Raw genomic sequence first — 16,051 nt, 5'->3', positions numbered from 1 at the left:
GCTGGCAGTTCGTTCCTCAGTGAAGACATGATGGAGTCAGTCCGGGAATACCTTAGATGTTGCTGGAAGAAGCAGTGTTGTCTTTCATTTTCAGTGTGTTGGGCACACAATTTATCAAAAATTTCCATATATGCAACGATGTTGAGGGTAGCGTCAAAAAATATCGGTCGAATGATACGCTTTCCTGTTAACACCACACCAAACGCCGATTTTTTCATCATGGAGTGGTTGCTGACACACAATGTTAGAGTTCTCCGTCGCCCTGTACATCGTGTTCTGTGAAATCACATGAGCGGAAAGATGAAACCATGCTTGATCACTCACGATGTAATAGAAAGGGTCTAACAAACCTTCGTTGATATTATCCAGAAGCAACTATCAGTAATTTACACGTTTCTACTGTCCTCCTCCCGTACTTGCTGCACAACCGTCACGTGATGTAGCTTCAAATTAAAACTTTTCAATGTCTGTTGGTAACTCCTCTTACTCGCATGGGCCTGTTGGGCCAGTTTACTTGTAGACTTTATGGGCTCTGAATAATTATTTGGCGAATGTCTGCAATAACTTCTGATGTGCGAACTGAAGGAATTCTTTGTCATTTTACATTTTGCAAAGATCCTTAGGTGCACCAGTTTTTATACAGAGTCTGTATTGCTATCTTTGGTGTTAGTCCTCTAACCGGATACTTGACCCCGAAAATTTCACGAGTTTCCTTAATCGAACCTATTTTCACATATTCTTCCTCAATTTCAATTCCTTCTTCTATCGAGAAAGTTACTTTGTAGACCGCATAGAGTAACACATAACTTCCAGATAAAATAAACGGAAATGCTGATAGAAGAATCACAACAATCGATTACTGCATAAATCTGTCCATTGTTACAGCAGTTACTATATTTCATAAGTCGAATAATTACATTGGCACTGAAAGGTGAGGCAGGCTACTTTTAATTGCACTACTCTACACATGTACAGACAAATAAATGATAACAGTTTCAGACAGACTGAATGTTTTATTCAAGAGCAAGAACTTCACAAACTGAGCAACTGAATAACACGGTGGTCGACATCGGACCCTAATGTAAGCAGTTATTCGGCTTGGCATTGATTGATAGGGTTGTTGTATGTTCTCCTGAGGGATACTGTGCCAAATTCAGTCCAATTGGCACGTTGCATCTTCAAAATCCGGAGCTAGATGGAGGGCCCTGCCCATAATGCTCCAAATGTTCTCAACTGGGGAGATCCGGCGACATCGATGGTCAAGGTAGGGTTTAGCAGGTACTAAGACGAGGAGTAGAAACTCCTGCCATGTGTGGACGAGCATTATGTTGGTGAATGTAAGCCCAGAATCGTTTGCCATGAACGGAAAATTAAATTGGGCGTAGAATACCGTCAATGTACAGCTGTGCTGTGGGATGCCACGGATGACAGTCAAAGGGGTCCTGCTATGAAAAGAAAGAGCACCCCAGACCATCACTCCTGGCTGTCGGGCCGTATGAGAGGCAACAATCTAGGGAATGTCCAGAGACGTCATCGGCCTGGAATCTCATTGACTGGAGTAGAATTGTCTTCAGTGATGAGTCCTGCTTTTAACTGAGCCATGATAACCAGAAAAACCCTACCTTGGCCAGCAAGATCGCCGGATCTCTCCCGAACTGAGTACATTTGGAGCATTACGAGCAGGGCCTTCCAAACATCTCGGCATTTGGCGATCTAAGGAGCCAGTTGGACTAAAGTTGACATCATATCCCTCAGGAGGAGATCCAGTAACTCAGTTAGTGCCAAGCCGAATAACTGCTTGCATAAGTGACAGAGGCGGACCATGGCGTTATTGTCTTCCTCAATTTGTGAAGCTCTTTCCCTTGAATAAATCATCCGGTCTTTCTGAAACTGTAATAGTTTGTTTGCCAGTACATGTACACTACTGGCCATTAAAATTGCTACACCAAGAAGAAATGCAGATGATAAACGGGTATTCATTGGACAAATATATTATACTAGAACTGACATGTGATTACATTTTCACGCAGTTTGGGTGCATAGATCCTAAGAAATCAGTACCAAGAACAACCACCTCTGGCTGTAATAACGGCCTTGATACGCCTGGGTATTGAGTCAAACAGTGCTTGGATGGCGTGTATCGGTACAGCTGCCCATGCAGCTTTAACACGATACCACAGTTCATCAAGAAGAGTGACTGGCGTATTGTAACGAGCCAGTTGCTCGGCCACTATTGACCTGACGTTTTCAATTGGTCAGAGATCTGGAGAATGTGCTAGCCAGGGCAGCAGTCGAACATTTTCTGTATCCAGAAAGGCCCGTACAGGACCTGCAACATGAGGTCGTGCATTATCCTGCAGAAATGTAGGGTTTCGCAGGGATTGAATGAAGGGTAGAGCCACGGGTCGTAACACATCTGAAATGTAACGTCCACTGTTCAAAGTGCCGTCAATGCAAACAAGAAGTGACCGAGACGTGTAACCAATGGCACCCCATAACATCACGCCGGGTGATACGCCAGTATGCCGATGACGAATACACGCTTCCAATGTGCGTTCAAAGCGACGTCGCCAAACACGGATGCGACTATCATGATGCTGTAAGCAGAACCTGGATTCATCCGAAAAAATGACGTTTTGCCATTCGTGCACCCAGGTTCGTCATTGAGTACGCCATCGCAGGCGCTCCTGTCTGTGATGCAGCGTCAAGGGTAACCGCATCCATGGTCTCCGAGCTGATAGTCCATGCTGCTGCAAACGTCGTCGATCTGTTCGTGCAGATGGCTGTTGTCTTGCAAATGTCCCCATCTGTTTACTCAGGGATCGAGACGTGGCTGCACGATCCGTTACAGCCATGTGGATAAGATGCCTATCGTCTCGACTGCTAGTGATACGAGGCCGTTGGGATCCAGCACTGCGTTCCGTATTACCCTCCTGAACCCACCGCTTCCATATTCTGCTAACAGTCATTGGATCTCGACCAACGCGAGCAGTAATGTCGCGATACGATAAACCGCAATTGCGATAGGCTACAATCCGACCTTCATCATAGTCGGAAACGTGATGGTACGCATTTCTCCTCCTTACACGAGGCCTCACAACAACGTTTCACCAGGCAACGCAGGTCAACTGCTGTTGGTGTATGAGAAATCGGTTGGATACTTTCCTCATGTCAGCACGTTGTAGATGTCGCCACCGGCGCCAACCTTGTGTGAATGCTCTGAAAAGCTAATCATTTGCATATCACAGCATCTTCTTCCTGTCGGTTAAATTTCGCGTCTGTAGCACGTCATCTTCGTGGCGTAGCAATTTTAATGGCCAGTAGTGCACATCACATCCACCGATTTCCATCCCATTCGGATGATTCCTCGTGGTGCGTGGTCTTTCTTTTTTTAAATTTTTTCCTAGATTGTACTTGGTAACTTAGAGTGATGAAGCGGAGGCGAGTAACTATTCGTAGTGACCGTGGCACTTCCATCTGTTGCAGACGCAGCGCTGGGCGAGAAGAGCGGCGAACAGGGAGGCGAGCATCTGACGCTCGTGCCGGCGGTGTCGCAGGCGGACGGGGCCGACGCCGCGCAGGTAGGCAACACGCAGCGCGCTCAGCTTCTAGCGCGCCCCTCCACTACCTTTAGAAGAACTGTGCATACACTGGAGCGCAAAACTTAAGCACGAAGATAACTTTCGCGTGATGCATCATTGCCAGTAACATAGCTCGATGAAACTTGGATCGTACAGAGAAACAACTGCTACAGCAAATAGTACAGAAGGTAACTGAAAGTGATACAGACATTTGTATTGAGGTGAACAGAAATGACACGTCTATTCAAAGACAGTAATTATACTAAAGTCACCGCGATTTAGATTGTTCCCCAGACATTGCAAAAGGCGAGACATAGTGCTTAAGGGGAGACAGAAGGCAAGTGGGCTTCAAAAATTCGATTTTTAGATTTTAGCATATTTGAAATACCTGGTCTTTCCTGCGTGAAACAGTTTTCGTTTTATACAAATACGACAATTTTTTCGTGAGATATGATGGTTTTCCTGACGCTCTGTGCAATCTGGCATTTAAATGCCACACCTTCCTTTTTGCACGATGCAGAGATAATGCACAGCATTTAATTAAACTAAAAGAAATTAAGCCTATATTTAGAGATCTTTGTAAAGATACCTTGTTGAAGAAATGTCTTCAAGGGAAAACCCAAAATTTAAATGAATGTGTGAATTCTGCCATTTGGAACCGGTTACCGAAAACTATTTGTTCAGCCTACAACCCTTAAATTTGGTGTCTATGATGCTGTTTTATGCTTCAATGATGGTGAATTTAGGAAACTGGATGTTTTGGAATTATTGGGTACAAAATCTAATGGAAATACTGCAAAATCCTTGGTGCAAATAGATAAAGAGAGAATCCTCGAAGCAGATATTACTAATTTAAAATGCACAAAAGAAGCCAGACAGAAAAGAAAGGAGACCAAGAGAACAAAAGAAGATCATTATGATTCAGATTACGCTCAGTATGGTTCAGGAAAATATTACTGGTAAGCAATTCTCATCAATAACAATACTAGAATTGCAATATTAAACTTTAAATAGATTTTTCTCAAAACTACATTTTTTTTTACTTTCAGATACCATTATTTGATAAACTAATGGGGTTAGAAACATGAAATTTGGTCAATTTGTACTGCAGATGATAATAAGTTATTACAAGTAAATTGAGAACCACCAAACAATCAGAAACTGTTTTATAATAATTAATGTACAAAAAAAGTTAAATTTTACTAGTGAAAGAATAAAACTTTTTTCTTCAAAACCATAAGACGTATTATGTTCATTTTACTTGTAAATTGAGGGATATATGTTATATGTATGCAGTAAAAATTTCATTATTTTATCACTTATAGTTCTTTTGAAAAGTGTACCTATTCAAAGGGTAAAATAACATTCGCAGGACAGGGATAAAAATTGCCTTCCGTCTCCCCTTGTAGGGTGAGTGTAATCACCACGGACGACAATACACGGTATCCGATGTTGCCCACAAGGTTGGTAAAGAGTTCTTGTGGTGGGGGATTTCATATGTCCACCAGCACGGTTGACAACTGCGGGAAGGCTGTTGGTGCATGTGGAGGCGCTGCAATACGTATCAACGCATCCCCCTTGTGCTCTATGGGATTTAAGTCGGGGTAAGGGGCAGGACAGCCCATACGCAGAAAAGCCTCTCTTTCCAAGAGTTCCTCCAATTGCCGCCCATGTGCGGGTGTCAACGGAACGGAAAGTACTGGTCGTCGGGCAAAGAGACTACCCCCATTCAGCCGCCATGCCACTGTGTAGCGTGAGATTGATTATCTTACAGTCCTGTTAAATGTAGTTGCAGTTCCACCTGCTACATGACGTGGATCCCCTCTTGCCTGCTGCACAGTTCAGCGGTCATCTGCTGTTGTAGCTGCCCGTGTTCGACCACCTCCTGTCTTTTTGACAGCAGTGCCTAAGCTTCAGAACGCTGTTCGTGAACGTGAAGCAATGAGCAGTACCAAACTCGTGAGCTACCCTCGTCACACTTCGTTCTCCTTCCAGTTTCCCGATGATTCTTCCCCGTGTGAAGTGTATGACCAGATTTTGTTGCTCGTCGTGAAACTACAACAGTTACTATGTGGTTTCACTGTTACTATGTTTTTTCACTGAACAATACAGAAAACTAACTCGTTTCGAGGTTAGGAAACGACTGAAACAACTCACTAACGGTTGGTTGCCAACAATGACATAAACGTATATACATTCTTAATTGAAAGCAAATTAATTTACTTGCGGACGTACGTTTATATGAACTTTTTTCTTTAGTTTTACTTGTAGAATAACATATTAAAATATTTACGTATCTTCGTGAATCACCCTGTATATACAGGGTGGTCCAATGATCGTAACCTGGCCAAATATCTCACGAAATAAGCATCAAACGAAAAAACTTCAAAGAACGGAACTCGTCTGGCTCGAAGGGGGAAACCAGATGGCGCTATAGTTGGCCCGCTAGATGGCGCTGCCATAGGTCAAACGGATATCAACTGCGTACTTTAAAATGGGAACCCCCATTTTTTATTACATATTCGTGTAGTGCAGAAAGAAATATGAATGTTTTAGTTGGACCAATTTTTTCGCTTTGTGATAGATGCGGCTGTAATAGTCACAAACGTATAAGTACGTAGTAACATGTAACATTCCGCCAGTGGGGACGGTATTTGCTTCGTGATACATTACCCGTGTTAAAATGGACCGTTTACCAATTGCAGAAAAGGTCGGTATCGTGTTGATGTTCAAATGGTTCAAATGGCTCTGAGCACTATGGGACTTAACATCTATGGTCATCGGTCCCCTAGAACTTAGAACTACTTAAACCTAACTAACCTAAGGACAGCACACAACACCCAGCCATCACGAGGCAGAGAAAATCCCTGACCCCGCCGGGAATCGAACCCGGGAGTGGGAAGCGAGAACGCTACCGCACGACCACGAGATGCGGGCTCGTGTTGATGTATGGCAATTGCGATTAAAACGTCCAACGGGCGTGTGCTATGTATGCTGCTCGGTATCCTGGACGACATCATCCAAGTGCCCGGACCGTTCGACGGATAGTTACGTTATTTAAGGAAACAGGAAGTGTTCAGCCACATGTGAAACGTCAACCATGACCTGCAAGAAATGATGATGCCCAAGTACGTGTTTTAGCTGCTGTCGCGGCTAATCCGCACATCAGTAGCAGACAAATTGCGCGAGAATCGGGAATCTCAAAAACATCGGTGTTGAGAATGCTACATCAACATCGACCGCACTCGTACCATATTTCTATGCACCAGGAATTGCATGCCGACGACTTTGAACGTCGTGTACAGTTCTGCCACTGGGCACAAGAGAAATTACGGGACGATGACAGACTTTTTGCACGCGTTGTAGTTAGCGACGAAGCGTCATTCGCCAACAGCGGTAACGTAAATCGGCGTAATATGCACATTGGACAACGGAAAATCCACCATGGCTGCGACAAGTGGAACATCAGCGACCTTGGCGGGTTAATGTACGGTGCGGCATTATGGGAGGAAGGATAATTGTCCCCCATTTTATCGATGGCAATCTAAATGGTGCAATGTATGCAGATTTCCTGCGTAATGTTCTACCGATGTTACTACAAGATGTTTCACTGTATGGTAATGTACTTCCAACATGATGGATGTCCGGCACATAGCTCGCGTGCGGTTTAAGGGGTATCGAATAGCATATTTCATGACAGGTGGATTGTTCGTCGAAGCACGTTCACCAGATCTGACGTCCCGGGATTTCTTTCTGTGGGGAAAGTTGAAGGATATTTGCTATCGTGATCCACCGAGAACGCCTGACAACATGCGTCAGCGCATTGTCAATGCATGTGCGAACATTACGGAAGGCGAACTACACGCTGCTGAGAGGAATGTCGTTACACGTGTTGCCAAATACATTGAGGTTGACGGACATCATTTTGAGCATTTATTGCATTAACGTGGTATTTACAGATAATCACGCTGTAACAGCATGCGTTCTCAGAAATGATAAGTTGACCAAGTTACATGTATCACACTGGCACAATCGAAATATAATGTTCAAACGTACCTACGTTCTGTATTTTAATTTAAAGAACCTACCTGTTACCAACTGTTCGTCTAAAATTGTGAGCCATATGTTTGTGACTATTACAGCGCTATCTATCACAAAGCGAAAAAAGTGGTCCAACTAAAACATTCATATTCCTTTACTACTACACGAATATGTAAGAAAAAATGGGGGTTCCTATTAAAAAAAAAAAAAACGCAGTTGATATCCGTTTGACCTATGGCAGCGCCATCTAGCGCGGCAACCATAGCGGCATCTGGTTTCCCCCTTCAAGCTAGACAAGTTTCGTTCTTTGTAGTTTTTTCGTTTGATGCTTATTTCGTGAGATATTTGGCCCGGTCACAATCAATGGACCACCCTCTATAAACAATCCGAGAGACAATCTGAACAGTGGTCTATTGTTGTTTGCAGATAATGCCGTCGTTTATCGTCAAGTAAAGTCATCAGAAGATCAAAACAAATTGCAAAACGATTTATAAAGGATATCCGTGTGGTGCAAAAATTGGAAATTGACCCTAAATAATGGGAAATGTTACGTCATCCGCATGAGTGCTAAAACAAATCCGTTAAACTTCGGTTACACAATAAATCAGTCAAATCTGAAGGACGTAGATTCAACTAAACACCTAGAAATTACAATTACTAACAACTTAAATTGGAAAGACCACATAGAAAAATGTTGTGGGGAAGGCAAATCAAAAGACTGCGTTTCATTAGCGGAACACTTAGAAAATGTAAGAGGTCTGCTAAAGAGACTGCCTACACTACACCTGTTCGTCCTCTTTAGGAGTACTGCTGCGCGGTCTGGGATCCTTACCAGATGGGATTAACGGAGTACAAGTTCAAAGAAGAGCAGCACGTTTTGCATTATTGCGAAATAGCGGAGAGAGTGTTGCGGACATGATACAGAATTTTGGTTGGACACCATTAACACGACGGCATTTTTCGTTGCGGCGGAATCTTCTCACGAAATTTCAATCACCAACTTTCACCTCTGAAAGGGAAAATATTTTGTTGACGCCGACCTACACATTCTAATAAAATAAGGAAAATCGAAGCTCTCATGGACAGACATAGTCGTTCGTTTTTTCCGCGCTCTGTTCGAGATTGGAATAACAGAGAATTATTGTGAAGGTCGTTCGATGAACGCTCTGCCAGGCTCTTAAGTGTGATTTGCTGAGTATCCTTGCAGATGCAGGTTTACAGGCATTGTTTTCGTTGTGTGCCCGCTTGATACGACTGCCCTTGCGGTAGGTGGCGGCGCTGACTTCCGACGACTCCCTGGAGGGCGCTGGAGCCGGCGACGGGCCGGACCCACAGCAAGACGACCCGGAGGCGTCCGACCAGCAGTTCTTCCCGTCGTTCGCGCCGCTCTTCCAGCCGCTGGGACACTCCAGGCCGCAACTGCTCTTCCAGGTGACACACTCACTCACTCGCTCACTTGCTGCTGTATGACCTGTTGTGGTGATTCTTTTATACATTGGTATTTGTTGTTGTTGTGGTCTTCAGTCCTGGGACTGGTTTGATGCAGCTCTCCATGCTGCTCTATCCTGTGCAAGCTGCTTCATCTCCCAGTACGTACTTCAACCTACATCCTTCTGAATCTGCTTGGTGTATTCATCTCTTGGTCTCCCTCTACGATTTTTACTCTCCACGCTGCCCTCCAATACTAAACTGGTGATCCCTTGATGCCTCAGAACATGTCCTACCAACCGATCCCTTCTTCTAGTCAAGTTGTGCCACAAACTCCTCTTCTCCCCAATTCTATTCAGTACCTCCTCATTAGTTATGTGATCTACCCATCTAATCTTCAGCATTCTTCTGTAGCACCACATTTCAAAAGCTTCTATTCTCTTCTTGTCCAAACTATTTAACGTCCATGTTTCACTTCCATACATGCCTACACTCCATACAGATACTTTCAGAAACGACTTCCCGACACTTAAATCTATACTCGATGTTAACAAATTTCTCTTCTTCAGAAACGCTTTCCTTGCCATTGCCAATCTACATTTTATATCCTCTCTAAATGGAGTTCTCAGCGCCCACATGGCCACGCACACACACACACACACACACACACACACACACACACACACACACACACACACATGCGCGCGCGTGTGCGCGTAGTCGCTTGCACGTAAGGTTAACTAGGGAATCGCTGAAGGATTGTGAACTACTACATGTCAGCAAATCTGCTCTTTTAGTCTGTCTTACACCTCAGTTATGTTTTGTTTACTCTTACTAAATATTTGATACTGAATGGAATTGAGTGCGAGGAATACAGCATGCGTCATGCGATAACAGACATAATGAATTTCGTACTGTATCTGATCCGCAAAATACAAAATACTTCAGGAACTATCATGGTGAAAAGAACGTAGAATATCTGTAATAAAATCAGCCATTACTTTCTTGTAATTTAAGTATAATTGAAGCGCTTCGGGAATCGTAAATGACAAAAGCATTACGATGAATGGAAGCTAGCTATTAGATATAAACGCTTTTGATTTTAAAAAAATGCTTTGTAATTTTATGCACAGAGCAGTTCATTCAACAGAACGCGTACCAAAGAAAGCTGGAACGAAGTATCGCTTCTATCGCAGCTTGTGTGTGATGGAACAAGGGTTGCCATATCTAGCCGGGACCTCGTCATGACACTCTGAGATGGGGGTGTAGAAATCAAGTAAAAATTTATTTAATATAACTATTTTTCGTTTAGAACACAGTTACATGACGCTGCTTAAATAGTTCCTGTACTACTGAAGTTGTCTGCATTTTCTTGAATAATTGCACTACATCTGGAAGGTGCTTACATCATCGATACAGGATACCAAACATGCAACGTCAACTTGTGACACGACCTTCTCAACATTGACTTGTTGACATAAATAAAGCTAACTGAGGCTGCATTTACATGTTGCGCTAACAGATGTCGTTACTACAGTACTTGAGGCAAATCGTAACAGTATTTTGCAAAGTCAGCACTAAATTGGGTCTTCTCGGAATGTCGAAACAAGAAGATTCACAACGGTGACGGTACCGATGTATCGAGGCGGACGGAAACCGTAAGTGGAACAACCTCGATTAACAGTGCGGGCTGCAGATGGCGTTTAAAATAAACCGTCCACCGCCCCTTCCCACCCTCCTAACGCCCCCCCTCCCCCAACCATAGCACGAATGGGCGCGGCAGCAACGTGGCTGCAAGTGCAGTGACGCAATCTGGACACAGGACAATGTGCGCTGCTCTACTAACATTTTCATGAATGACACTACGTGAATAATATAATTGACTGGAGTAAGTTCGGTAGATGTAAATAAACTAAATCACATCGCGTCTTCAGTGCACCGATACTTCTGAGCTAGTTCCACAAGTTTTGACATGGTAGCGGATTAAAACAGTGTTCCAGGTAGTGTATACCGAATGTCTTTTATTTCTGCCAATCGTCAGAAAACATTTGGTCCTCCCTGACCGAAACCGGTAGTCTAAGGACCAAAACTTTTCTGATCGCTGGCAGAAATAAACTCCACTCCTGCTACCAATTCGTTTATTCGACGATAAACCGTCCTGCGCACGGTTACTGAAGAAATGGGAACATCGTCGGTTGAAACTGACTCTATTGTGTTAGTAGGGAGAAAATTTTGTTTATGACAGACTAATGTTTTGTTTTGCCTTCTATTACTTTTCATGAGCTTTTACATTACTACGAACAAAGGAAAAATTTGTATGTCTTAACTTTTTTAAAATAAAGCTGTAATATAAGTAACTCACAAATGTTTGTGCAACAACGGCTAAGAGATTCAATTTAAAGAAGAAGAACAGAATACACGTATAAACTGTTGCGTCTGTCTCATTCTTTTCAGTCGTTCAATAGGTCCTTGATTTTAAATTAGTTTACGACCACTGACGAAGAAGACCAACAACAGCAGAAAACAACTTTCACACGGCGTTTACGCTTGTGCTCAGGTGACAAATCCCAGTGGCCGCTACAAAAACATTACCTCCCACTACATGGACATTGAATCTGCTAACTTATCTGCTGAAGCTCATACTACTTTCAGAAGATACTCTGGAAGGTTCCATTTCCCCTCCTTCATCCTTAGCACTCCACAAAAATAGTAAACGCCTCTGCTTTTTGTCAGGAACCATGCCACAGTACTTCCGATGCGAAGATTCTTTGGAGGTCGCGTCCATCGACTGTGACCCCTCGCGTTCCTTCGCAATAAAAGAATATCCTTTCGCGTTCTTCCATCCTTGACGCTCTTTCTCCAGGTACGCTATTCTGAAATTTTTATTTCTCGACTCACCAGAGAGCTACGTTCCTCTCACCTCTAGTTAACTCCCAGACTTGCAGTACCACAGAAATGGTTAGTATGTGATATTAGCCATTAACTTCCAATGAAATGATTAGTAACCCGATTACACATCATAAATATAATCTAATATAAAAATCAATGTACAACAATATTAAATGTATAGTGGCAAAATCTTGTTGCTTTGCAAAGTACACGATAGTAGAAGCTAAAACGTTCCTGTAAACGTGGCTCCACATACTAGCCGTTTATGTATGTATGGTTACGAGCCGTCTCTCACTTCAAGACGAAGTGTGGCCACAGTATCACTGTATTCGATCAAATCTCCATCTAATCAGGTTCAATTTTCACCCACAAACTACCTTACCTTGCGCAACGTTGGGAAATGTGGTACACACACGACGGAGCACTGGCACATTTTACTGCTGGTGTAAAACAGCTAACGCACCAAAATGGCCCAAGGTGGACAGACGGAGCGCAGGCTGTACTTCCAGATTCACGTGACCTCAGTCCTCTGAATTTTTCTGTCTGTGGTCGTCTCAAAATGAAGTGTAAGCACTCCCATTGATACTTGAAGAACTGGAGCAACGAATTGGACAATCTTGTTAAGATTTACGAGATGGTCTGCGGGTATTTGAAAAACTTGTAACTCACTCCAAAGACGAGTGCAGTAGTGCATCCAAAGTTGAGGTGCGAGTGTGCAGTAAATTAATACATAACATGCTGAATCAATTGTATTTCTTGTTAGGGTAGGGGTTGAGTGAAAATTGAATCGAATTAGTTAGGGACTTGATCGAAGAGTCTACATTTTGAACAGATTAATACTAACCGGAACAATACTTCACAATGAAGTCAGTGGCGGCTCATAACTACACTGCCGCAATTATTTCGCAGACTTAGAACCTACGTTTACTGGAATATTTTTGCTTCTGCTATCGAATACTTTACCACATGTCGGTTTTCACTACCAACTGTGATTATGTATTATTTTTCGTATGATGACAGAGAAATATAGCCAAATATTTATAACAAATACATACATAGTCGAAGTAGAGAGGATATAAAATGTAGACTGGCAATGGCAAGGAAAGCGTTTCTGAAGAAGAGAAATTTGTTAACATCAAGTATAGATTTAAGTGTCAGGAAGTCGTTTCTGAAAGTATTTATGGAGTGTAGCCATGTATGGAAGTGAAACATGGACGATGAATAGTTTGGACAAGAAGAGAATAGAAGCTTTCGAAGTGTGGTGCTACAGAAGAATGCTGAAGATTAGATGGGTAGATCACATAACTAATGAGGAGGTACTGAATAGGACTGGGGAGAAGAGGAGTTTGTGGCACAATTTGACTAGAAGAAGGGATCGGTTGGTAGGCCATGTTCTGAGGCATCAAGGGATCACCAATTTAGTATTGGATGGCAGAGTGGAGGGTAAAAATCGTAGAGGGAGACCGAGAGATGAATACACTAAGCAGATTCATAAGGATGTAGGCTGCAGTACGTACTGGGAGATGAAGAAGCTTGCACAGGATAGAGTAGCATGGAGAGCTGCGTCAAACCAGTCTCAGGGCTGAAGACCACAACAACAACAACAGCAACAACAACACATACATGTCTTTACAGATACACAAAATCTAACATTCGCAATGGTTTCATAGACATAAGTCCAGATTGTAAATCCAATCAAAAGCTTCTCCAGACAAACTGTGAAGGTCTTGCACTGTCCCTCTGAATGCTCAGAGGCAACATTCAAATATTATGTGATGTACTCTTTGCTGCTCTTCACCGCAGTCACACCCAGGGTAGGACTTTCATACCCACTGGTGCATCAATGCTCCCCATCTGCCCCGGTCAGTTCTGATCCGATTCAGTATGCACAAGCGTCGTCGGGGCGGATGGAAACCTGCTGGTCGTTCCCAGAGAGTTTAGATTAGTTGGTGATGCTTTATGGAAGGAAGATTGATCTTCCCATTTACTGTTCAAGGCATCTTGCGTATTGATGTTGCATTCCTGCGGGATAATTAGACCCTACTGTGTGCCATGATGGTTTTCTAGATGGATGGTCGTAGAATATTACTAAGTACTGGTAGCCAGTGCGTCTTTGTGAGACGCATAATCCTGTGATGAGGCACATTGCTTGACTGAGTCGTGTGTCAAATATTTTAGTGCGAGCACTGCCTAGCCAGCTGTAACAGGAAGGTCGTATGCATACAAATTAAAAAGCAGCGGGGCCAAACCAGAACCTAGAGGCATACCATCATTTATTTTGTGAACTTTGCTTTTAGAATTGTCTGAAAACATCTGGAAATATCTATTATTCAACATGTTACCAATTAGAGCGATTAGTTTCCGACATGGGATGACAGCGGTGAATTTGAGAAGGAGTTTGTCGCACTAGACAGTATCATAGGCTGCAGTTAGATCTAAAAAGTACACCACGTTTGTCCTCTGTTTCTAAAAGCCGTTTTCGATGTGCGTTTCAATTGCTGGTACCTAGTCCTCACATCCCCTTCCTGGTCTAAACCCACCATGCTCTATTGGGATGTGTTTGTTGATAACTTAGCAGATTCTGTTGTGAATGAGCCTCTACAACAGCTTGAACGTGACACTAAGAAGCGCAATGGGAATATAGTTTTCAACTTTGGATGGATCTTTGCTTGGTTTTAGTACAGTAATAATCTTAGTTTTCTTGAAGAGAGGTGGCAGATGGGCTGACTCCAGCGTATTTGAAAAGAAGCTGTTCAAGCCATTTGACAGTAAAAGGTTGAAAATGCAACAGAATAAATGATAATTAGTTGAAACCCTCAGCTGCCGACAGGTGCTGTTGATACACCTCGATGGGGACAACTGAAAATGTGTGCCCCGACCGGGACTCGAACCCGGGATCGCCTGCTTACATGACAGACGCTCTATCCATCTTTCTTTCTTTCTTTTTTTTTAAAAAAAAATCTCATTTTGTTCGTTTTCGTTCGTTCTATCTGCTCGGGGCGGGCGTCGCAAGACACTCTTTTCAGTTCGTCGTCGATTCATTCACTTAGTTTTTTTTTTTATTACAGAGGACAGCTAACCCTCTGGCGAACACACTGAGTTACCGTGCCGGCATATCCATCTGAGCCACCGAGGAGACAGATGAATAGCGCGACAGCAGGGACCTATCCCTTGCACGCTTCCCGTTAGACCCACATTCCCAACTGTCCACAATCTACATACGTAATGTACCTAATAGATATTTGCCCATCCACTCTTTACTCGCGCACACTAAGGTGTCGATTCCCGTAAGGGTTTAGGCAACCTGTGCGCATTCGCACAGACGAAGGTCAGTGCCTGGGTAGCCTTTAACTACATATATATTCGGGAACAGCTACTATCTTCATAAATGCAACAGAAACTCAGGATAAATATGATCAACGCCTGCTGCCTTCCTACGTTTCATGTTATTTATAACTTCTATGCTGTCTTCGAATTGAAATGGGGAGGAAAACTCAGATGTTCGTGGAACCGACCATATCGTTATTTTTAAGAGATGTGTAAGTTCTCTTTTGATGTGTTTCTCTCTTCTTGACTTGGAGGTGGAGGTCATGTAATAGACCATATTATTTAAATTCATGCCACATTTTTGTCAGATGGTGGTGTTTGGTGTTGTCCAGCTTTGTGATTAAAGACCAGGCCTACCTCCTGCAGTGAGTTGATCCAAGGAAGCTATGATCTCTTCCTATCTGTTTTGTCTGCTTCGACTGTATTGGTCTGGTGCATAAGTTTTGCGTGTTGGTATTTCGGTTACTAAGGGTTTATTTATCGATTGTCATTTGTAGTTTCATTTCAAGTTTACATATTGTCATTTTATCATCTGGAGGTAGGGAGTGGAGCTGTGGTCGCTAGAAAATGGAGTGCCACGTGGAGAAATCGTAACATTTCTGATATATTCTCCGTTTTGTGTTCAGTAGAAGGGTGATATCAGCGGAGGCAGCCAGAAACATTTGCCCCCGTGTGCAGGGATAAAGCCGCTGGACAGAGCACAGCAAGAAAATGGTTTTTTCTCGTTTTAAGGAGGATCGTTTTGACATGAGTGAACTTCCACGTTGGGAACGACCTACAGGATT

At 43.1% G+C, this 16,051-nt stretch overlaps 1 protein-coding gene across 1 annotated transcript in view; it reads left to right on the top strand.

The window, feature by feature from the left end:
* The window catches only part of LOC126188022 (uncharacterized), a 409,344-nt gene that overhangs the window by 382,629 nt on the left and 10,664 nt on the right, over positions 1–16,051 (top strand). Inside the window, exons 2-3 of the mRNA XM_049929440.1 lie at positions 3,487–3,581; positions 8,892–9,053. Of these exons, the coding sequence (XP_049785397.1) occupies positions 3,487–3,581; positions 8,892–9,053 (257 nt within the window). The remainder of the gene's footprint in view (positions 1–3,486; positions 3,582–8,891; positions 9,054–16,051) is intronic.

This window comes from Schistocerca cancellata, chromosome 5 (genome assembly GCF_023864275.1).
Source record: "Schistocerca cancellata isolate TAMUIC-IGC-003103 chromosome 5, iqSchCanc2.1, whole genome shotgun sequence".
Classification (NCBI taxonomy): Eukaryota; Metazoa; Arthropoda; class Insecta; order Orthoptera; family Acrididae; genus Schistocerca; species Schistocerca cancellata.
This window is presented reverse-complemented; position numbering and strand designations above follow the sequence as displayed.